This window comes from Schistocerca americana, chromosome X (genome assembly GCF_021461395.2).
Source record: "Schistocerca americana isolate TAMUIC-IGC-003095 chromosome X, iqSchAmer2.1, whole genome shotgun sequence".
Classification (NCBI taxonomy): Eukaryota; Metazoa; Arthropoda; class Insecta; order Orthoptera; family Acrididae; genus Schistocerca; species Schistocerca americana.
Genome location: NC_060130.1, coordinates 466,961,477 through 466,987,035, shown reverse-complemented (window position 1 = coordinate 466,987,035; position 25,559 = coordinate 466,961,477). Strand labels below are relative to the sequence as shown.

At 38.0% G+C, this 25,559-nt stretch overlaps 1 protein-coding gene across 5 annotated transcripts in view; it reads left to right on the top strand.

Annotated features, from left to right (window-relative positions):
* The window catches only part of LOC124555780 (fibulin-1-like), a 630,166-nt gene that overhangs the window by 320,318 nt on the left and 284,289 nt on the right, over positions 1 to 25,559 (top strand). For 2 of the 5 annotated variants that reach the window (XM_047129831.1, XM_047129830.1), the window contains exons 11-12: positions 7,130 to 7,267; positions 22,915 to 23,058. The exons of 1 other annotated variant lie outside the window; for it this stretch is intronic. In XM_047129831.1, the coding sequence (XP_046985787.1) occupies positions 7,130 to 7,267; positions 22,915 to 23,058 (282 nt within the window). The remainder of the gene's footprint in view (positions 1 to 7,129; positions 7,268 to 22,914; positions 23,059 to 25,559) is intronic. 2 more of the 5 variants (XM_047129832.1, XM_047129833.1) reach the window with 2 other exon arrangements.

The following is a 25,559-nucleotide window of genomic DNA, read 5'->3' as shown; positions in this document are numbered from 1 at the left end:
AGAAATCACGCCCCACGTGTTGAGCAATTCGGCGGTACGTCCACCCGGCCTCCCGCATGCCCACTATACGCCCTCGCTCAAAGTCCGTCAACTGCACATACGGTTCACGTCCACGGTGTCGCGGCATGCTACCAGTGTTAAAGACTGCGATGGAGCTCCGTATGCCACGGCAAACTGGCTGACACTGACGGCGGCGGTGCACAAATGCTGCGCAGCTAGCGCCATTCGACGGCCAACACCGCGGTTCCTGGTGTGTCCGCTGTGCCGTGCGTGTGATCATTGCTTGTACAGCCCTCTCGCAGTGTCCGGAGCAAGTATGGTGGGTCTGACACACCGGTGTCAATGTGTTCTTTTTTCCATTTCCAGGAGTGTATCTTTTTTCCTGGTCTCATAAAGTATTATGGTTAAATGAGGAACAGCAGGGCCACGTTAAAAAAATGCCCAGATAGTAAGGTTGAAAACATTGTTGCAGAGAGAGAGAGAGAGAGAGAGAGAGAGAGAGAGAGAGAGAGAGAGAGAGAGACAGAAGGAAAAATGATACACAGGTAGGGAGCCACTGTTTGTTGGTTGGGGTAAGGGGGTCACAGTTGGTTTGTTCCTCCCTTAAATGTAATCTTTTGTCACTATCACTTTCCAATGCGACAGACAATAGGATTTTCACAACACTAAGATATAAAAGTGGTGTTAATGTAATAATAATTTGTTTACATTAGTGCTTAATACAACACTGCAGCATAAATTCCAAAAAATACAGTTTGTAAAAATAAATCATTTTAAAAGTTGTCATACAAAAGTTTGAGAAGTTGATGTGTCATATAATTGTGTTGAGAGCTATAGCAGCACTGTTCCTCACAATATGATAGTTTGTATAGCATAAAATCAAAGTGTGCACTCACCATTAACAGCAATTTACTTAGCACTACCATTGCAAATAAAGGTCTGCAGATTATGGCTATGCAAGTGTGTAAATCACGGGGAGTGCTTTTTGTTTCAGTTATTCCCACCTCCATTTGGTGATGGCAATCTCACCATCATTTTTCATTTGTTGGATGAGTTTTACCTTTCTGTCTTGCTGCACTCACCTTCCTGTGTTTTGTCGGCTCTACTTGTGTACTCACAAACCATGTGGAATTTCTCATTGGCAACAGGTACAGTTAGCATGTGAATGCTCTACTTTACCTGACTGGAAAGTTTTCTCCAAGGCAATCTACATGCACAAGCCTACAGGCAAACAACTGAAAAGTACCCTGCATTAAGAAATAGTTCAGTTTTCTTGAATTTCTGCAATTATTAAGACTCTTAGTTTTTATGTTCTTTGTTCATCAAAAGTTAGCTGATAAATTTGCAAACTGAAATATATAAAATATAAATGTGTAATTTTTTGGAAGGGGTGGAGATGGTGTTCCTGGAGCCCTCCCTCTTCCCCCCCCCCCCCCTTCCCCCCCCCCCCCCATTTGATCCGCACCTGCTCCTCTAGCACCATTGTGACCATGTTAAAAAATAGTCAATACATATATGTAAAATATAGCCTTTGTAGCTGACCACTTACTTATTATTTTGATGGATTACATGTGCAAAACTAAATATAATGGTTCTCAGCTTGTGTGATGGTGATGAGGATACTGCAGAGTTTGAGAGAGGCAGTATTTCTAAATAAAATACACTCATATGTGCAAACTACTGTGTAAATAATGCATTGAATTATGATAACACACACTTTGTATCCAAGACACTGGACAGTGGCTAAAAACATAAAAATAAACCTTATAATCACAGCTCAATTTTTCCAATTTACACACACACACTTACAAAGTCCTACAGTTAAAGTTGGCCTTCCTTGCCATGCAACTGGCTGAATGTCCCTTGTCGTAGTAACAGATTTCAGTGATTCTCATCAAGGGCAGAGAGGAAATTAATATCACCAAAGGTATGTTTGACAAGCACAAGTGTCACCTTAAATCCAGCACGGAAAACTCTGAAAATCACACATCAAACAAAAATTAGAAAAGGCAACAGCACACACATTTCTTTTTTTTTTTATTTCTTTATTGTTTTTAAAATTGGTTTATGCATTCCATAGATTCATAAGTATGAACTAGTTATCTGGATGTGCAACAAATCAATACATAAAATATAATCTTAGTACATGTAAAAAAGAGACATATACATATGCAATCAATATGTAGAATATAGATACATTTACAGTATATTAATAGTTCCAATACAAGAGTGCAGTAGTAGTAATCAGGAGAAAATTACAAAAAGTAGCAGATTCACCATGATTCTGTAAGTCTCTCGCACAAAAATATTGTTGGCAATATTAGCTTAGAAGGTTAGAAAATAAATGAATAATTAAGTGAAGTTCTCAAGTTAGACATTTTAATATTAACTTAATAAACTCTTCTCTTAAATGCTATTAGCACATGAGGGATACAGTTAACAGGTTTTAAACAAAAGTAATTTTGGGTACAGATAAGAATTTACAGAACAGCATAGATGTTGTGTTGTTGATGGGCACACAAACAAGACTGAAAACTTCAGTAGTTTTTTGACTAATTATTTGTCAAACTAGAGTAACACATGCACACAAATGTGCACACACACACACACACACACACACACACACACACACACACACACACAAACTGTCTGATACAACCCCACACCCTAGTCTATCTGCCAAGCTGCACAATGTAGCTGTACAATACGGGAGGAGTGGAGGGGTGCATGTACACACACACACACACACACAGACACACACACACACACACACACACACACACACACACACACACACTTTAGCTTGAATAAGGATTAGGCCAAAAAACTAGCAAAGTTTTCAGTCTTATTCATGTCTCTACTAATCCAGAAGTTGTTGACTTCACTCCTAAATTACTTACATTTGACAAGAATTTTCAGTACCATACTCTCAACAGATTTTATTTGTTTCTGCAGAAAAGTCTTCTACAAAAACATATTACCTCTCGGGCATTTAATATCACTATACAATGTGTTGAAGATTTTAGTGCTAGCATACTTTACCCCCTTCTGTACAAGAAACAAATACTTCAGTTTGTGAGCCAATAATCAGTGGGTGATTGGTTGCCTTTACTCATTTTTGTTGTTGATTCCATCCTGAAATTTCCATCATCAAAATAAGAGTTTGTACATTTATGAATCATGGTCCACCCAACATGTGAAACAACAACAAATTTGTACTCAGAAAGCATTTTGTTTATAATATCAGCAAGTTATGGTGCTAACGAAGCAGTCACTGATGGAAGTGAAGAAGAATGACTAGTACATTAATAGCAAATTTGCAGCATGATTTTGTTGGCATCACCTGATAATGGTAGCACAAATATTCACTGAATGCTTCAGTGAGAATGATAGCTCCTTAACTATGAACTGTTTGACAGTATATGCTCACACAGTGATTAACTGCTTGAATCAGAATATTTTTTCAGGAATAATGCTGAGTGAAAATGGCTGCTATTATTTTTACATGTACTAAATTTTGATTATATTGGCATAAGAGAGTATATGTTGCCATAGGAGAGTACAAGTGATCCATTGAGGAATAATTATTGGAAACAGTTGTTTTGTTTCCCAGTATTTTTTTCTTTAATCCTTGACTAATGCATGTCGGGGGAAAGTCTAATTATGAGTTTGTGTTAGTTCAAGGTATGTGCATGTAAATGTTCAGTATTAGGCATGGTGTGTGTAAAATTACTTGATTGATTTTTGAATATTTCTTTAAAAATCATAACTTCTTTCTGTTTTGCTGCACTTCTATTGCATGTAACTAACATATTTATATCATAAATGCAAATTAATGAAGAATTTTACTTTTCTGCAAGTAAAGTAATTATTTAACATCTAGCATAATATTTTTTTTTAATTATTACTGAACATTAAACCAAAGTATTGGAAGCTTTGTAACTCTTTTGAAGAATATGTACTTTTTTATTTACATCTACTGCCTTCAGTCTGCAGCAATTACTCCTTATCTGCCTCCTATCATGGACAAAGCTGCTCTGCTTTACTAACACACCACCTACAGGAAGGGTAAGTTAATTTATAATTGGAATAAGTCTTTCCCTGTAATAAATGCTATAATGGAAAGTGCAGTACCTTGTTTAACCATAACTGAGTGTGAGAAAAATTTTCACAAATGCTATATAGTCATTGCATTCATGCATAAAGAATTTTTACATGTTGTTATTCTTAATAGTGCTGTCACTGATTTATGTTTACAGAGATGAATTACTAAATTTGCATGGTGTCACAATATTACACATATATAGTAAAGAAATTTGCCATCATCCCACCCATATACATCTATTTTTTACAATAATTTCAGCCAGTGTTTTCATCTACATTAGATTCCCCCGGTCCAATTGATATTTAGAGTGACTTTAAATTGCACTGTTGCTTCACAAGTTAAACCATTGCAATGATACTCATATCTTTCAATCAGTCTATCTGTTATCCTATAGTTTCGTGCTCATTTGTGGAATTCATTATTAATTGTGAGAAAGACAGATGATACCCTCTTGGAATAAACTGTTTCTTTTTGGTTTCTAATAGTCAAACACAAAAGCACTATTGGGGAAAAGAAGAACTAAAATGTTTGCCACTGGTAACAAAATGAGGCCCAAACAATGTGATGGAAATGATAATGAAATAACTAATTGACGTCAAAGTAATGGTACTGTGATACATTTTGTAGAGATGACTAATAGTTGATATCCCTTAAAGTGATTATATCCCTTAAAGTGATTTTATTATACCAATGAGATTTAATTGTTCTAAAGAGGGACATTTGATTGCTAGTTCATTGTGCATCTATTTATACTTTTTTGTAACACTTGTAGATTTAGATTACACACATTACCAATATGTTTCTATCTCCCTTAGATTCACTACACTGAATCAAGATTACTATAGCCATTGTTTTATAGTGTGTCATAATTACTTACAACCATATTTCAATTTGTCTCATATTTATAGATGAACTCATCATAATGTTAAATATACCCCTGTTGTATTATTAAATCATTCTCTGTGTGTGTGTGTGTGTGTGTGTGTGTGTGAGAGAGAGAGAGAGAGAGAGAGAGAGAGAGAGAGAGAGAGAGAGAGACCATCAACCTCAAATATTCTCCATTGTAATTTAAAGAGTAGTATCCACACTCCCCATCAACAGAACACAGTATTGCTGTGAAACTGTTGAGAAATCTGGGCAAACTAATTTGCAGATTAATTCAGTCTGTTGGTAGCCATCTGATACTCCTGCTAAATATAACACAGAGAAACAATGAAAAAAGCCAAATATAAAGAACAATAGAGACAAATAGGCTCACAGAAAATTAACACTGTATCATCAAAAAATTCCACAAAAATATGTAAATACTTATGCAGAAATTTTCCATACAAATAAATGATTTTTTCCTGTCTACATATATAGATTTTGTGTGCCCGTTGAGTCAGAGCTGACGTACTTTTTAATTCTTCAGGTATTTTTTGGTTATGCCAGTTTTCTGAAGCATAAATACCTCACAAAAACCATCATTTCTGAAGAGTAATTATTTATTAAATGTTTGTGGTTAAAATTTACACTTTCAGCATCACATAGATATCCAAACAGTATTACAGTTCTTGACACTTAGTGGCCAAAGTTAATTACAGAGAATTTCAGTCAATTCTTGTGGGACATCTAGGCTCATGTTTCCAGTGGCTTCATGTCACTTGAAGGTAAATGGAAAATGATCTTATAATGGTAACACAGTAAGGAATATCTTGTCTCTTTCCATTGTATATTACTCCATCAACATGAAAAGATACAGTGCTTGGTCATGACTTGTAGCTATACACAAAGGTTGCAAAAGTCATGGTATAGCAATATTCACATATACAAATCATGGTAGTATTGAATAGGTATAAAAGGACAGTGCATTGGCAGAGCTGTCATTTGTACTCAAGTGATTCATATGAAAAGGTTACAGCTGGCCGCAGTGGCCGAGCGGCTGTAAGTGCTTCAGTCCGGAACCGCACGACTTCTACGGCCGCAGGTACGAAGCCTGCCTCAGGCGTGGACGTGTGTGATATCCTTAGGTTAGTTAGGTTTAAATAGTTCTAAGTTCTAGGGGACTGATGACCTCAGATGTTAAGTCCCATAGTGCTCAGAGCCATTTGAACCATTTTGAAAAGGTTACCAGTGTGATTATGGTGACCCACTGTGAATTAACAGACTCTGAATGAGGAATAGTAGTCAGAGCTAGGGACATGGGACATTCCATTTTGGAAGTCGTTAGGGAACTCAGTATTCTGATATCCAATGTGTCAAGAGTGTGCCAAGTACACCAAATCCACACATTACCTCTCACCATGGACAACACAGCGGCTGATGGTCTTCACTTGACAACCAAGAGCAGTGGTGTTTGTGTGGAGTAGTCACTGCTAATAGACAAGCAAGACTCCATACAATAACCATAGAAATTAGTCTGGGATGTATGAAGAATATATCTGTTAGGACAGTGTGGTGAAATCTGACTTTAATGAGCCACATCAGTTGGACCATAGATGATTGGAAAACCATGGCATGGTCAGATGAGTTCTGGTTACAGATGGTAAGAGCTGATAGTAGGGCTTGAGTGTGGTGCGCCATGTCACTGGACCCCAGTTTTTCACAACTGGTTCAAAGAAAATTCAAGTTAAAGCAATTGATTTGTCCACCCTGACTACCTGATATGAATCCCATTCAACATTTATGGGTTATATTTGAGAGGTCAGCTCATGCACAAAATCCTGCACTGGCAACACTTTCGCAGTTATAAACGGCTATAGAGGAAGACTGGCTCAATATTTCTGCAGTGGACTTCCAACAATTTGTTGAGTCCCTGCCACATTGAGTTGCTGCACTACATTGGGCAAAAGGCGATCCAACACAATATTAGGTGGTATTCCATGACTTTTCTCACCTCAGTGTATGGTAAACAACTTTACACAGTATACCCATGTACAAATTGATTTATTGAGCATGGAGTTAATTTCCACAGTACCAGTATATTGGAACAGTGGAGCAAATGTTGATCTTGCTATTTCAAAGTATTCATGTCATTCTGTGCAGATGTTGATGAGTGTATGGAAAACATCCATGGATGCAAACAAGGTGAAGAAGTGTGTCGGAATGTAATTGGAGCTTATGAATGTGAAATAAAATGTATGCCGGGCTTCCAGTATGATGAATTTCTTAGGCAGTGTACTGGTAAGTTAGCTGAATTCATCTTTCACCAGTATTTTTTTTTTACTTATTTCTTATTAATATAATTTTAAATAAAATTTTTTTCTTAAGTATCTGTTGTCTTTAAAAAAATTTTTTTGGATACATCTAATGCACCAGTGATCATCCCAGTTAGCTATTAAACTCCTTCAGACTCCACTCCTATCTTATTTCCCTACTGTTAGTATTGAATTAAGTCAGCATCATTTTTATGATACTGCAATTTGGGGGGGGGGGGGGGGGGGGAATGAAACGGAAAAACGCAAAGTTTGTGGATGTGCAGAGGAATTAAGAGGGTTAGGTTGGGATGGGGGGGGGGGGGGGGGGTTGGCTAGCTGAAGATACTCTTTATCTAAAAGCTTATTACATTATCATCCCTTGTATATTATGCTTGTCTGCTGATAGGTGGCTTGTCTATTCTATTAGTAATGATCAATCCTCCAACATTTAATTTTATTGCATCTTGGTATTTCCATTAATATCAATTTATGGTATGACATTTTAATATGTAATATTATCTACCAACTCAGTAATATTGTATATTTAATTCTGTTATTGATTTAGACAAACAAGGTGAAGAAGTGTGTCGGAAGGTAATTGGAGCTTATGAATGTGAAATAAAGACAAACTCGTGAATATTATTTAAGAGGTGCACCCAATAAATGCTTATGCCATATCAATCAAGAAAATTTCCATTTCCACTCACAAGATGCAGTATGGGACCCAAAAGGAGTAAACGAGTACTTTCTAACTTCAGTTAGCGTGATGGAAAACAAAATCAAGGAAAATGGCAGATGTGCATTAGATCTGCTTTGTACTGAGCCACACAGAAGGTTTGCCTTCCACTGGAATGTTGTCACCCCCAAAGGTATTATAAAAGCTATGTCAGGGTTCTCCAACTCCAGAAGAACATGTTTAGAATCAGGAGTTGTCCCTGATGAACCCAAAACTGTTAGTTATATCAACCTTTAAAAAGGGAGATAAGAATCTGTTCAAAAACTAATGACCAATTACTGCTGCTCCTATTTTCTCCAAAGTTTTTGGGTTACTTATGTACAACCCACTAAATAACTTCTTTGATCTCCTCTCCAACAGATAGTTTTAATTCCAACATGGTAAAAATACCATTATTGCTGTCTACATGTACATCTACATCCATACTCCACAAGCCACCCGACGATGTGTGGCGGAGGGTACTTTGAGTACCTCTATCAGTTCTCCCTTCTGTCACTGCTATTGTTAACCAGATGGTACCTGCATATGAAAATAAAGCTTTGGTATCTGTTGTACTGTATAATCTCAGCAAAGCCTTTGACTGTATATCCTTTGACACCCTACTTCCAGAACTGGAATTTTATGCCATGCAAAACCCACCTTTAGCTATAATCAAGACCTATTTAAACAACAAGAGACAGTTCATCTCATTAAAAAATTTATGTTCTTCTCTGAAGGAAATGTGTGATCTTTTTCTGTTCATCATTGACGTTAATAATTGACCTTAACATGTAGGAGCTAATTCAGTAGTGTGTTATGCAGATTTTCTTTGAATCTTTGTAGTTCTGGTAAAACATTTGAACCATTTCTGGGTTTAACTAAAACTCTAGAAAGTAAATCAGTAAAATTGTTATGGTTTTACATTGATTCCAGATGAAACAGGGAGGAACATGTTAGCCATGTCTGCAAGATAATAACAAGTGTGTGCCATCTCATGCAGGAACTGACAGATGCAGTCACACAAAAGAATATCTGAAAATAGCATAGCTTGGCCTTTTCCTGTCAAAAATTTCCTATGTCATACTGATATGGTGACATTCTTGTTATGTCAGTGAAAATCTGAACATTGAAAAGAAAGTAATCAGAGTAATGAGTAAAATAAAACCTAACCCCTCTTTATCAAGCCCTGTATAGTGACAGTTGTAAACCTATACATCTGTACAGCATTGCTTAATGTCAAAAGTGGCTTTAAGTGAGAGCAATACCAGAGAGAATATATGCCTTCACAACAGTAAACTCAAACAAGATTTCAATATGCCAAGAAACAGGCTGACATAAACTGCAAATGGTTCAAATGGCTCTGAGCACTATGGGACTCAACATCTTAGGTCATAAGTCCCCTAGAACTTAGAACTACTTAAACCGAACTAACCTAAGGACATCACACACACCCATGCCCGAGGCAGGATTCGAACCTGCGACCGTAGCAGTCCCGCGGTTCCGGACTGCAGCGCCAGAACCGCATGGCCACCGCGGCCGGCACATAAACTGCAAACTAACATAAAATAACAGATTTAAAATGTTTCATTAAACTTCTGATATATGCACAGTCCCTGTTTTATAATATTTTCAAAGTTAAGATTTATGACTGCTTACCAAAACATGTATTTTACAGGATATCATAGCCATTTGAAATCAAAACTATTGACATTAGTATTTAAGAATGTTTCTTCTATGTAAAAATTGTTATTAATGTCCAAACCTATTACACTATAAGTGGTTAATAAAGAAACGAACTGAATCCTTCTTCCTAGCCTACCTGAATCTTATGATTTCTTCATGGTTGCCTGCTAAATGGCATCTACTTCTCTCTTGCCTTAGTCCCAGTGTCATTCTCTATATAATCACTTTTATAAAGTACTAAGAAGAACCTATCCCATAGCTGTGAAATAATTTTAATATTTTCTGCAAATTATATTGTGTCCAGGGGAAGCCATTCAAATGCAAAACTAAGTTCAAAATTTTCAATGTATCTTCTGACACCCAAGTCTTACTAATTTTTGTGTAAATTCTCTTCACCAGTCATGCACTATAAATTTTCATTAAATTACTATATCTGCTAAGTTTGCCCACAGTGTAAACAGATTTTAACTACTTTACGACTGTGGTTTTAATATTCGGTTCAGGATACTATAACGTCCATTTTACCCAAGTTAAGTTTTATCTCGTGTATAAAACTAAACATAAATTATCTGACTCCTTTTACGCACAAAATGCCTATTTACAGCATGAAAATATACATTTTGAATATTCACATTTTTCGGATTTTAATTTTTAAATGCCATAGCATCCTACCAAGGGATGACAAAGTTATCATGTCTTAAATGGCTCAAAAAGCATGATACATTAATAATTAATATAAAATAAACTGATGTGTGAGAAATAAAGTGGGAACCCTGGTTTAAGGGGCTCCGGAAAGGCTCAAAATCATGAAAAGTTCAATTTTTACTTTTTTGCGTTTTCTGAATCTGCAGACCTATAGATATATAATTTATTCAATTCCGAAGACTACAACTATTTTTAAATTTTTTTTGAAATGTGTTCTACATGGGCGTGACCCACTGTGGCGCTGTTAAGCTGCTGTCAAATGGTGTTATTATTAACGTCCGTGTTCATCAGGTACATTTTAGTGATGTGAGATAAAGTATGTGTTGTGGCTAACCTGTGATGGTTCAATATATATCGCTGGTGTGATTGTCGATTGTTTTGTGTTTATTTACTCTGTCGTTATCTCGAAAATATTCGTAATTAATTCTGTTTCTTGAGTCTCTGTTTTGTTGAAGTATAATAATGAGTAAAAGTAAAGTTATTAGAAATCCTCTGAAGGCTTTTAAGAAAAGGAGAAATGTTGGAAAGCCAAAGGTATGTGTTATTACTCTAAACAATAAAGACGATAACCAAGGGAGTGAACCTAACCTCTCAAGTACACCTGCCCATAGCAGTCAAAGTGGGAAAGATACTTCACAGAAGAAGCTTGGTTCAATGAGTGAAAACTATGAATGTTTTATGGGCGAATCGGATGTGAATGAAATATTTGATATGTCGGTTCTCAAAGGAATTTTTTCAAACTGTGTAAGATGTATTCATTGTAGTGAAGTTGGTCTGGAACTCTCCATAATAAAGCACGTAGGACTTGCTAGTGAAATACAACTGAAATGTCATAAGTGTTCATACATGACCACCGTTTAGAACAGTGTTGCAGTAACTGCAACTGAAGAAAATGGTAGCAAAATCTACGAACACAACAACAAGCGATGCTTGCTTTAGACAAGGAACGCCTTCGGGCTGCAGACAGGGCTGTAAAGAGTCTAGAAATACAAGAAAGAGTAAACAGGAGGAGGAACAAGAGGAAGCTGGAGGAGGAGTTTGCAGAGGATGAAGATAATCCATCCTATGGACCTGGAATGCACTAAAAAGTTAATCCAATCTTTGTCGCTCGATTCCCAAAACTTTTATTTTCTCATACTAATTACATGTTTTCTAAGGATCTTCCAAACATATTTGTTTCAGACTTTCAGTAAATGTTACACAGTACCTTCTGCATAATTTAACACAGCCTTTTTCCAAAAAACTGTATATTTTTGAATATATAAATAAAAAATTGCAAAAAAATGTTGTGAATTTTCATTACAATTGAAAAAAAATCATCTTTAATAACTGAACTAAAATTTTGTAAAATCCCTGTGTTAAGTTGTAGCCCATATTCCAATAAATAATCTGTAAAAAGTTCAATTTCCTACCTCAAATACTTTGTGAGGAAAGATGTAATTTATAAGCGTTATTTTAACATTGCAAGTATAGGGCGTTCCGGAGCCCCTTAAGAAAGAAACGAGTTATGCAAAATGCATTGCAAAGAATAATAGAATATAATAGCGCAAATTTTAGTGCACATCTCTAATGAACTGCAGGGAGACAAAAGGACAAAGATAATTTTACATGCACAGTGATTTAGGCAAATGAATGAACTCATTTCATTATTTTTATACGAGAGCTGTTCAAAAAATTCCAGAACATTCGTAATTTTGAGGCAATGGCACATTGGAGCTAAATGCATTTGGCATCCATACACATGCATGTGTTTAATGTGTAACTGCTGAAAGTTTCATTGTTATATGTCTGTTAGTTACGGTTCAATGCTGTACTGAGTGGAATGCTATGTCACACAGTTTGTGAATTTTTAGATGGCAGAGTTAGAGGAGCAAAGTGTCTGCATTAAATTTTGCATGAAACTTATGAGACACACCAAATGATGCAGGAAGTCTACAGTGATGAGTGCTTAAGCTTTACTCAGTGTTACAAATGGTACATATGGTTTAAAAATGGCCAGATGGAAGTTAAAGGTGATCCTTGTTCAGGACACCCTTCGACATCTACCGATGTCGCTCATGTCACGAATGCTAATGAAAGTTTGTATGACAATTGAAGACTGACTGTCTGAGAGACTGCAGAAGACCATAACATTTCAGTTGGATCATGTCATGAAATCCTGACACAGCATCTTGTAATGCATCATGTTGCCGCCAAGTTTGTCCCTTGGCTCATGAGTGAAGCTTTTGGATTCACAAATGAGAATGAGATGTTCCTTGAGAGATCATAGTTAGTGATGAGACGTAAACCTATGGTTGTGATGTTGACACCAATGTTCAATCTTCACAATAGGTCGGGAAAGATTCTCCACGACAAAAGAAACCTCATGATGTCAGGTCAAATGTCAGAGTCATGCTGATAGCGTCTTTGACTTTGAAGGATTAGTTCATCATGAATTTGTAGCACAAGGGCACACAGTTAATTGATGGTACTATTGGGATGTATTGTGACACCTGTGAGAAAATGTGAGAAGGAAACGGCCTGAAATGTGGTGAGACAATCCATGTCCCATGCACCACAATAGTGCACCCACACATTCATACCTTCTGGCCACAACTATTGCACAGAAAATGAAATAGCTGTGCTGTCTCATCCTCTGTACTCTCCAGACCTGGCCCATGTGGACCTTTTTTTTTTATTTCCAAAGTTGAAAACCCTGCAGAAAGGATGAAGATTTGCAACAATAGACAAGATAAAAAAAATTCGCAGACTGTGCTTCACATGAACCAGCAAGAGGCATACCAAGGCTGCATCTGGCAGTGGAAATGACATTGGGACTGGTGTATCAACTGTGGAGTAGAATATTTCAAAGGAGATCAGGCACAAAAAGTAAAAGTTAAGCATAGAAAATTCTTGTGGACAAAGTTCTGGAATTTTTTAACAGTCCTCAAATTTAATGAGGTAGCCTGAATCATGATAGATCCACCTGCTATAAAGCCCAAAGTTGTGATGCAAAGGGCATTTAACAAGGAAAGTAGGGTAGATATGAAAACTAATGTGTTTTATTTGATGGATGCAAACTATCTTGCTATTAAGTATTTTTACAACACTTTTTTTTACTAGTCCTTCATTTTTTCTGTCTGCTGTTATCATATAGCCATCAGTTAACACAAAGGGCTTCATTGCCAATAGATTCTAAACACAGAAAAGAAGTGGATGGCTCAGGCATGATGTGTTTTTTGTTCTTGTTTTATTAGAGGTGTCTTTTAATAATATTATCTGTGTGCTATTTAATAGTATTTTTCATTTTTGTTGTGGAAACATTGATCCCTCAGTGAAGGGATTCATGGAGATAGTGGCACATACATTTCATGGTGCAGAAAAATGTTAAGTAAACAACGAAAGTGAAAAACTTGAACTATCACTATTATGTGTAAGCATAACTGGTGAAAATTATTTTCTCAGTACAGAAATTGACTAATTAACAAAAGAAGTGGGTAATGTACAGACACAGTCACCATGTTGTCTACTCTGAATATTAACAGTGGGAGTCTTAGTTTTAAAAATATTATCAGCAATAGTTTGGAAGTGTGCTGTATTTGTAAAATTATGATTGTGAATTATTATCAAAAAACACATTTCATATCAAAATGCCTATAATTAACAAAGTGACTAAAAAAATATAAGTTTGAATCTGAAAAGGAAGTATAGCATCAACATTGTCTGTAGATAATGTTCAAACAGAAGGATACAAATAATGCTACTACAAAAAATGAACCTCTAAAGGAACCATTTGTGTGAAACATAAATCTGTGTATCTCATAATCTCTGCAAAATCAGATCCAAAGGGAAAAAAATGTGGCTTCACATGCAATGTTGTGGATTGAAATTAAATCTGCAATTTAACATGGACAGCGAAAAATAAATTATTACTATATTAAATGAAGATATGTGAGCGTAGAAATACAAATACAAAAAGTTGTAAAAGTCTTATATGCACACTACAGGGCTATTACAAATGATTGAAGCGATTTCATAAATTCACTGTAGCTCCATTCATTGACATATGGTCACGACACACTACAGATACGTACAGATACGTAGAAAAACTCATAAAGTTTTGTTCGGCTGAAGCCGCACTTCAGGTTTCTGCCGCCAGAGCGCTCGAGAGCGCAGTGAGACAAAATGGCGACAGGAGCCGAGAAAGTGTATGTCGTGCTTGAAATGCACTCACATCAGTCAGTCATAACTGTGCAACGACACTTCAGGGCGAAGGTCAACAAAGATCCACCAACTGCTAACTCCATTCGGCGATGGTATGCGCAGTTTAAAGCTTCTGGATGCCTCTGTAAGGGGAAATCAACGGGTCGGCCTGCAGTGAGGGAAGAAACTGTTGAACGCGTGCGGGCAAGTTTCACGCGTAGCCCGCTGAAGTCGACGAATAAAAGCAAGCAGGGAGCTAAACGTACCACAGCCGATGGTTTGGAAAATCTTACGAAAAAGGCTAAAGCAGAAGCCTTACTGTTTACAATTGCTACAAGCCCTGACGCCCGATGACAAAGTCAAACGCTTTGAATTTTCGGCACGGTGGAGATCATGATCAGCAATTTATGTCATGGCCTCCACGCACTCCCGACTTAACCCTATGCGATTTCTTTCTGTGGGGTTATGTGAAAGATTCAGTGTTTAAACCTCCTCTACCAAGAAAGGTGTCAGAACTGCGAGCTCGCATCAACGATGCTTTCGAACTCATTGATGGGGACATGCTGCGCCGAGTGTGGGAGGAACTTGATTATCGGCTTGATGTCTGCCGAATCACTAAAGGGGCACATATCGAACATTTGTGAATGCCTAAAAAACTTTTTGAGTTTTTGTATGTGTGTACAAAGCATTGTGAAAATATCTCAAATAATAAAGTTATCGTAGAGCTGTGAAATCGCTTCAATCATTTGTAATAACCCTGTATTTACCAGACAAGTCTAATAAACTGCAACATAAATTCAGCAGACACAGTGAACTACACCTGTAACAATCTCAAAAGTAGCTCTGATAAGACAACAAGATTGGATAAATACCAGGGGCTATTTTAGTAACTTTTGATGTTGACTCTCTCTTCATGTGCATTCCTCTGCCTGATTCATTACAGTTAATTGAGGTTGGGTTTGGTGTTGAATTAATGAACCTGTTACAACTTGCACTGACATCTGCTTACTTTCATTCAATAACCAGTACATGAACAGACAAATGGAGTTACAATGGGGAACCCATTGTCATCTATTGAAGTTACGATGGGGAACCTGTTGTCACCTGTTATTGATGCTTCATTATGAAAGATTGTGAGGAATGTGCCATGGAATCAGTGGCATTGAAAGTTGTGGTTTCTCTCTCTCTCTCTCTCTCTCTCTCTCTCTCTCTCTCTTTCTGATAGTTGTATAGTTCCACAGTCCAGATATGTGTGAAGGCTTTGTGAGCATCGGCTGATCCCCAGTGCCCTTTAATCTGAGATTCCAGTAGCTCTCTTCTACATCTACGTATCTAGATGTATACTCCGCAGGCCACCTAGCAGTGTGTGGCAGAGGGCACTATTTGTGCCAAAGTCATATCCCCCCCCCTTCCCCCTCTGTTCCACTCTCGGATCATGCAAGGAAAAAATGACGGTCTGAATGCCTCAGTACAAGCTCTGGTTTCCCTTATCATTGTGCAATATGAAAGTTGTTGGTAATAATATATGCTCTACGTCCTCGTCGAAGATTGGATTTTGGAATTTAGTGAGCAGCCCCTTCCTTTTAGCATGTCGTATATCTGCAAGTGTGTCCCACTTCAAACTCTCTGTGAGATTTGTAATGCTCTTATGATGGCTAAATGTAACTGTCACAAATCTTGCCACTCTTCTTTGGACCTTCTCAATCACTTGAATCAGACTCAACTTGTAAGGGTCCCATACAGACAAACAATATTGTAAGACTGGACGAACTAAAGTATTGTAAGCAATATCCTTTGTTGAAGGACTGCATTGCTTCAGGATTCTACCAATAAACCACAATCTAGGGTTCACCTTATCTGTTAGTTGTGTAATCTCATTGTTCCATTTGAGATCATTTCCAATAGTCACACCCAGATACTTGATAGAAGTTACAACTTCCAAAGACTGGGCATTTATTTTGTACTTGTACGTTAATGGGGATTTTTGCTTTGTTATACACAGTAGGTTACACTTACTAATATTGAGAGATAACTGCCAGTCGTTACACCAAGCATTTGTTTTCTGGAAAACCTCATTGATTTGTTCACAACTTTCATGTGATACTACTTTCCTGTATACTACAGCATCATCAGCAAACATTCTAATGCTGCTGTCAATACCATCATCTAGATTGCTTAAGTAAATGATAAAAAGCTGTAGATCTATTATGCTGCCGTGGGGCACAACTGATGTTCTGCTTGTTTCTGTTGAAGTCTCCCCATTCAGGACAACATACTGCTCTCTGTCTGTTAAAAATCTTTCTATCCAACTGCATATGTCATCAGATAGACCATAAGCACACACTTTTTGGAGCAAGTGACAGTGTGGAACTGAGTCGAATGCCTTTCGAAAGTCGAGGGATATGGCATCAACCTGGGAGCCGGTATCTAGAGCTTGTTGTATATCATGCACAAAGAGAGCCAGCTGTGTCTCGCATGACTGCTGTTTCCTAAAACTGTGCTGGTTTCTACAGATGAGCTTCTCAGAGTCTAGCATCCCTGACAATGAAAAATTAAAATTTGAAAGTGAAATGATAGTGAACAAGTGGTAAGGATTTTAGTGCATCCAAAAAAATGGAGGGGAAGGGGGGGGGGGGGAGAGAGAGAGAGTGAGAGAGAGAGAGAGAGAGAGAGATGAAGAGAGGGAGGAGGGGGGGGGGGGGGGAGAAAGAGAGAGAGAGAGAGAAGCAACACTGATATAATGCTGTACATTGTATGCAATGTATGTTTCTCTTTCAGCATATTTCTTCACTAAGTTTCAACAGTATCTTAAAAGTAATTTTAATCAAACAAGGCTTAAACTGTAACACTACAGATAACTATTACTTCAACAGAAACAAGCAGAACATCAGTTGTGCCCCACGGCAGCATAATAGGTCTACAGCTTTTTATCATTTACTTATTATTACTCTCTACAGATTACTCTCAATTCAAAAAGCAACTTTTTGCTAACACTTGTTGAAGTCAGTGATTCTCGATTAGTTTGATGTATTTGAATCTTTATCTTTCCCTACAGTTTTTACCCTCTACTTCTCCATCTAGTACTATGGACATTACTTCCTGATGTCTAATCCATGTCGTATCAATCTTTCCCTGCTTCTTGTCAGTGGTCTCCACATATTTCTATTCTCTTCAGTTCTGTGGACCTTCTCCTTTGGTATCTTGTCAGTCCACCAAATTTTCAGCATTCTTTTTTTTTTTTTTTTATATATTAGTCATGAGTCTTCTGACTGGTTTGATGAAACTCACCATGAATTCCTCTCCTGTGCAAACCTTTTCATCTTAGAGCAGCAGTTGTGACCTATGTCCTCAGTTATTTGTTGGATGTATTCCAGTCTCTGTCTTTCTCTACAGCTTTTACACTCTACAGCTCCCTCTAGTACCATGGTAGTTATTCCTTGATGTCTTAACCAACCCTTCTTTTGTCCATGTTTTCCTCACTGATTCTGCAGAGAACCTCCTCATTCCTTACCTTATCAGTCCACTTAATTTTCAAAAATTGTCTGTAGCACCACTTCTCAAATGCTTAAATTGTGTTCTGTATTGGTGTCACCACAGTACATGTTTCATTACCATAGAATGCTGTGCTCCAAACGTATATTCTGAGAAATTGCTTCCTCTGTTTGATGCTAGCAGACTTCTCTTGGCCAGGAATATAACACCACATATAAAATGCTTCAGTTCTCTTCTCTGTTTCCAGCACAGTCCATGCTTCACTTCTACATAATGCTATGCCCCTGACATACATACAAAGAATTTCTCCCTCAGATTAAGGCCAATGTTTGATACTAGCAGACATCCTTTGCCAGGAATGCCCTCTTTTCCTTTGCTAGTTTGCTTTTTATGCCCTGCTTGCTTCATCTGTCATACATTATTTTGCTTTGTAGTTAGCAGAATTCCTGTATTTTGCTTTGTAGTTAGCAGATTTCCTTACTAAATGAAAAGCCAATTTAGTTGCTAATAAAAATGTTATTATGTCCACAACCATTTTTGGCCTTTACATCAGGCCATTTACAAGTGCATCTGAAAATTTTGCTCTAGAGAATCAATGTCAAAAGACATTCATTCCCTACAGCATAATTTTCAGATCCTCTTAAAAATGGCCTGATGTGAAGGCTGAAACTGGTTGTGGACTTACTACAGGTTGTATTACAAATTGGAGTGGCTTTTCATTAATTGAATATAAAGGTGTGGAATCACCAACCTCTGAACACGGAAAAACTTGGAATTCCTTAACTTTGGATACTTCGGGGTCATGAACTTTGATGTCAACTTCATCAGTAAGCTTATTTTTGCCATTCCTCATTTCTTTTATTTTTCTTCAGATTACTGTTAATCCATACTCTCTGATTGTTAGACTTTTTATTCCATTCAGTGTGACCAGAAATTCTGCTTCACTTTCACTGAGGATAGCAGTGTCATGAGCGAATTTTATCATTGATATCCTTCCATCTTGAACTTTAATCCCACCCCTGAGCATATGTTTTATTCTGCCACTGTTTTTTTGAAGTACAGAATGAACAGTAGGGGAGAAAGGCTACATCCTTGTCTTACACCCTTTGTAATCCAAGTGCTTCATTCTTGGTCTTCCATTCTTACTGCTCCTTCTGGGTTCATATATTTATTGTATACTAACAGACTTTTCTACAGCTTATAACTATTTTTCTGAGAAATTCAGACTTTTGCACCATTTTGCATTGTCTAATGCTTTTTCTTAAATCATGCTTCCATTATCAAGCACAATGTCAGAACTACCTCTCAGTTACCTTTATCTTTCCTAAAGCCGAGTCTGCAATTAACAATCAGTGCCTCTAAATCATGGTGTTCCAGGTTCAATTGCTGGTTGGGTCAGAAATTTTCTTCACTTGGGGACTGGGTGTTCATTGCATGATAATTTTGTCAGTTTTCTGCCCTTGCTATCTTTAGAATTGTGTGGTTGGTGTGTTTTAAAAAATCTGATGGTATGTCTCCAGTCTCATAGGTTCTACACACCAGCTTGAATAGTCATTTGGTGCCACTTTCCCTAATGAATCCATAAATTCTGTAAAAAGTGTTATATGTATGTCTTTTGGCTTATTTGAGTGCAAGTCTTTCAAAGCTCGAGTCTTAGTGATTGTGAAACCTAATTTGTTTTCCTTCCATGCTACTTGCTGCCCATTCAGAATGTTTAAAGAACTGTGACAGTAAGAAGATTCGGTAACATGACATGCAAATATTGTATTCCCTATTGTCAAAAGAGAGATGAGAAGAAGTTCCAGAAATATTAGACACCAATAAAAATTTTGAGAAATTCTCTAGTACTTTCAACTATTATTTTGCAGTTCTTCTCACTTAAAACACAAGTAATAAGAGGCAAAAGTCCAAGAGTAAAGGGATGCTTAACAAAACATATCAAAATTGGGGAAAAAAGAATTTTTCAAATGCAATAAAATACAGTAAAATGCCCCCTTATCTGAACAGTTAGATTCAGAAATACATTCATGCATACAGGAAAGCTATACACCATGTAAAATAGGAAAAGGGTCACTGATAAGTGTATATCAGATTCAGCAAGTAAAAGGCACGCAACTTTGAATGTAATAAAGAAGGAAGAATGTAAAATATCCCTTAAAATGTCAATCTGAATCATGACAACATGAGAGTTACTGACCCCTAACACATGGCATATCTTTTCCATCATTGTTATGCAGATATCACAAACAGTTTAATAGCCCATGCCTCAAGAGGTAGAACAAACAAACAGAAAAACAAATCACACTCTTGTGTCTCTCCAGTCTATCTTTCTGAAGTAAATGTACTTGAAAGTTGGCTGCAACTTTAAGAAAATGTCATCGGTAATTGGTAGTATTCCAGAGTAACATAATAAAGCGACACATTACAAACATTTTATCGTGCAGATGCAGTCAACTCATCTTTTCTGGTAGGCACATTTTCAGACTGTCTAAAAACTGCCAAATTGGTGCCTATTCATAATAAAGGAAACAAAACAGATGTACAAAGTTATGGAGCACCTGCCTTATTCTCATGTTCTAGTAAGCTCATAGGAAAAACAATGTATAAACATGCTCCTTGCAATCCACAAACCAACTTCGATGGACCATCCATGCAATCAGGTAGATGTGGTAGGTCTTTGCCAGGTCACCAGCAGTTATATATAATAACCACAGTTGCTCCAGCCTGAAAGGATGCTAATTGCCTCCACTGCCACTTGCATGTTCCTGCCAAAGTGTCAATGCTGAAGTTATTTTGAAAGGACTATAGTTCTGTCATTTTCTTAACTCAGAAAAGAACTGTAAGAGCAATCTAACATACTCAACCAACAGATACTTGCAAGCCAATTTTTCTAGTCGCCATCATGTCACTCCACTGTATGAATATGCTAGAACCTTGTAATACCCATGAGCATGATACAGAGCCAAAAGTAAAAGTCTCATGTCCAGTCAGTAAAAATATCTGCTTTTAAAACTTCCATTACAAATTGTTTGTTACAAATTTACAATAGTCTTCCACACAAGATAATCATTATTTCATTATTTTCTCTTTTCAGTAAATCCTTAAGGATAGTTTTATTAGATCACTGCTTCTATTCAGTAGCAAATTTTTAGAAAATGTGAAATGCAAAAGACTTGAAGCTGGCCAGTGCAAAATCTCCTGATGCAAGTAGTTCAAGTTCTTTTGTAGATATATCAAAGAAATTGTTTCTTTACTGCAATATTACTATCAAATTTTCTGTACTTCTTGTAAGTGTGTGTGTGTGTGTGTGTGTGTGTGTGTGTGTGTGTGTGTGTGTGTGTGTGTGTGTTGCGTGTACACACTTGTGTACGCAGATATTTTTGGATAAATAAATGAAATGAATTTATATGTGTGTAATTCTGTTTGATTTAATATTTTGATATCATCACTGTCAACAGCAACAGCAGTTTGATCTCCACTACTAAATAAAGACCAAAGGCCTACTCTATACTTTTCTATACATTCCAGCCTCAGCTGCACAGTGTGGTCAGAAACAGTCTGGAAAGCTTGTAAGAGTGACTTAAGGTAGATTGTGCTGAGAAATAATTGTTAAGAAAAAAATTGGTATGTTTCACTGTTTCCAAGTTAGTTAGATTGCAGTTATCCAGTCAGGTCACTGCACATGCAAATTCAAGAGGCACGCTAGGGATGGCATTCTTCATATGGTTTCCCAAAACCAAACAAGAAAGTAATACAAAATTTGGTTGTGAGATGGTAGTAAGGACTGAATAAAACCAAAGGATGAGCAGCCTTGTGTGCTATCATCTACACTATGAGAACAATTGACACTAATTGTATCTAGTGGGCCACTTCAATTTGCATGCACAATACCCTTATTGGCTAGCTTCAGTCTTAATTAACTCAGAAATTCCACAATGTATTAGTTTTTTAACAATTATTACTCAGCACAACCTTCCCTGCAACACCCTTACAAGCTTTACAGACTGTTTCCAACATTCCTCTATACAGTCCATGTTGTTCCTGTATGTTTTATAATGTCATATATCCACCATTCATTATGTCATCACTTTGGTCTTTCGTTATTTCCCTTATCCATCTACCATCCATTCACCTGGCTACATCTCCTGACCAGCTCCATTTCATTTTTAATTATGGTCATGATTTCATTTTCTTCTTCTGTCTATTCACTGGTTAAGTTGTTTTTCCCACCTCTCATAGCACTACCAACATGCATCTCTGCACTTCTCACTGACAAACACTTACTTTTGAATGGTGAATTAAAAATCCATATCTCTCTGCCATAAGTAAAAACTGGTAATTAAAACTAACTGTAAAGTTTGTACATTGGAAGCTTAGTTTTGCAAACTCCATTTAATTTACCAAAAGCACTACAGCCTCTTTTAACTGCTCTTTCTATTTCTTTTGCTGTCCATCTGTTCATTGTCATCAGTTGTCCTAAACATTAAAAACTCAGTGTATTAGTCTCTGTTTTAATTGTGAATTATTTTTGTGTTGATATCTCCTTCTTTCCCCTAGAAGTGTTCGATATATTTTCCCTCAGTTCTCAACAGTCAAGGCCTCATAGATATTGAGACCATCTTGAGACAGTAAACTAGATCTCAAAAACAAGGATTTTCGGTTTTGCACAAATGTAGGTAATTCCATAATATACAGTGGATTAAAATTAAATATATATTTTTTTCTTTCCAATATCCAGCCCCATCATGCTTCAGTTTATCATGTGAGTCAATTAAAGAGTTGATTTTCTTTCTCAATAAGACATTATTTAAAGATCTTCAGTTGAAAATAACAGTAACAATATTTATGATTTGCAGATATAAATGAGTGTATAAGTGACTTACATAACTGTTCATTGGAAACTGGAGACATTTGCGTGAATACACCTGGAAGCTTTGTCTGCAGACCACCCACCTGTCCAGATGGTTATCAGATAAATGCAAATACACGTCAGTGTGAAGGTAAATAGTAGTGTGATATATATTTATCATTTACGCAAATTTTAACTGATTCTCTTACTCATCAATAAGAGAGATACCAGCTGTAGATGCAGTTTGAAATCATGCTCTGTAAAAATACCTGAAACAATGAAGAATGTGTCAGTTTTGTTTGAATATATCAAAAATCACAAGTATGGGGCTCCAGCAACAAGAAATTTTGCAGTTACACTCCTGGAAATGGAAAAAAGAACACATTGACACCGGTGTGTCAGACCCACCATACTTGCTCCGGACACTGCGAGAGGGCTGTACAAGCAATGATCACACGCACGGCACAGCGGACACACCAGGAACCGCGGTGTTGGCCGTCGAATGGGGCTAGCTGTGCAGCATTTGTGCACCGCCGCTGTCAGTGTCAGCCAGTTTGCCGTGGCATACGGAGCTCCATCGCAGTCTTTAACACTGGTAGCATGCCGCGACACCGTGGACGTGAACCATATGTGCAGTTGACGGACTTTGAGCGAGGGCGTATAGTGGGCATGCGGGAGGCCGGGTGGACGTACCGCCGAATTGCTCAACACGTGGGGCGTGAGGTCTCCACAGTACATCGATGTTGTCGCCAGTGGTCGGCGGAAGGTGCACATGCCCGTCGACCTGGGACCGGACCGCAGCGACGCACGGATGCACGCCAAGACCGTAGGATCCTACGCAGTGCCGTAGGGGACCGCACCGCCACTTCCCAGCAAATTAGGGACACTGTTGCTCCTGGGGTATCGGCGAGGACCATTCGCAACCGTCTCCATGAAGCTGGGCTACGGTCCCGCACACCATTAGGCCGTCTTCCGCTCACGCCCCAACATCGTGCAGCCCGCCTCCAGTGGTGTGGCGACAGGCGTGAATGGAGGGACGAATGGAGACGTGTCGTCTTCAGCGATGAGAGTCGCTTCTGCCTTGGTGCCAATGATGGTCGTATGCGTGTTTGGCGCCGTGCAGGTGAGCGCCACAATCAGGACTGCATACGACCGAGGCACACAGGGCCAACACCCGGCATCATGGTGTGGGGAGCGATCTCCTACACTGGCCGTACACCACTGGTGATCGTCGAGCGGACACTGAATAGTGCACGGTACATCCAAATCGTCATCGAACCCATCGTTCTACCATTCCTAGACCGGCAAGGGAACTTGCTGTTCCAACAGGACAATGCACGTCCGCATGTATCCCGTGCCACCCAACGTGCTCTAGAAGGTGTAATTCAACTACCCTGGCCAGCAAGATCTCCGGATCTGTCCCCCATTGAGCATGTTTGGGACTGGATGAAGCGTCGTCTCACGCGGTCTGCACGTCCAGCACGAACGCTGGTCCAACTGAGGCGCCAGGTGGAAATGGCATGGCAAGCCGTTCCACAGGACTACATCCAGCATCTCTACGATCGTCTCCATGGGAGAATAGCAGCCTGCATTGCTGCGAAAGGTGGATATACACTGTACTAGTGCCGACATTGTGCATGCTCTGTTGCCTGTGTCTATGTGCCTGTGGTTCTGTCAGTGTGATCATGTGATGTATCTGACCCCAGAAATGTGTCAATAAAGTTTCCCCTTCCTGGGACAATGAATTCACGGTGTTCTTATTTCAATTTCCAGGAGTGTATCTTTTAGTATAATCAATGAGTTGATTTTTTAATGGAGTTGTTAAACTGATTAAATGAGCAAGGCATTATTAACAAAATGGGTTCCATATAAAATATGCTCTCATAATCCTTATGGATTCAACCTCTAGCAGTTCGTTTCCTCCACCTGACTTAATCCTTTTTCTAGTTTCCTGTTCTGTCTTCACCCTTGGCATTTTTTCTGTCCCATCCCTACCCTTTGTTCTCTGTTTCATCTTGATTAACATTTCTGCCTTCTGTTTGCTTCATTTGCAACTTAACATGCTGTTCATCCCTTGCCATTTCTGTCTCATTGTGTCATATTTCCTCCTTTTATCTTGCTTTTGCCATCTTCCTCCCACCAGCATATGAGTCTGCCAGTACCTTAGTTTGCATCTTCAAGTGTCATACATGTGTTCATACTCCTATGCCCATGCTGTTCTGCTTCACCAACCATAACCACCTACCCCAGCTCCTCAGTATTTGGGATCAGAAGAAGAACTGTTCTCAGGAATTCTCAGTGTGACATGTTGTTTTCCACAGTGCTCAATGCTTCATCTGTGTGGTGAGAAATGTCCTGATCTTGTAATCTAAATCTTTGTATTTCATTCATATGAAATCAGTCTGTACCTTTTCCACAACCCAATTTACACTTTCTAACGTGAACCAATACTGCTTGTAATCAAAATATTGTTAAAATCCGTCAAAATAAAGTCCATATGAAATTCTGTTGGAGGAAGTTTACCAGACTTAGAATTGTTTAAATTAGTTGCAGGACAAGAAACCTAGAGCAGTTTTTGTTAACTCTGTTTTTTTGTGGAATTTTCATAATTATAACAATACTCCCCTTTTTGTTCAATGCTGCAGTTTTTGT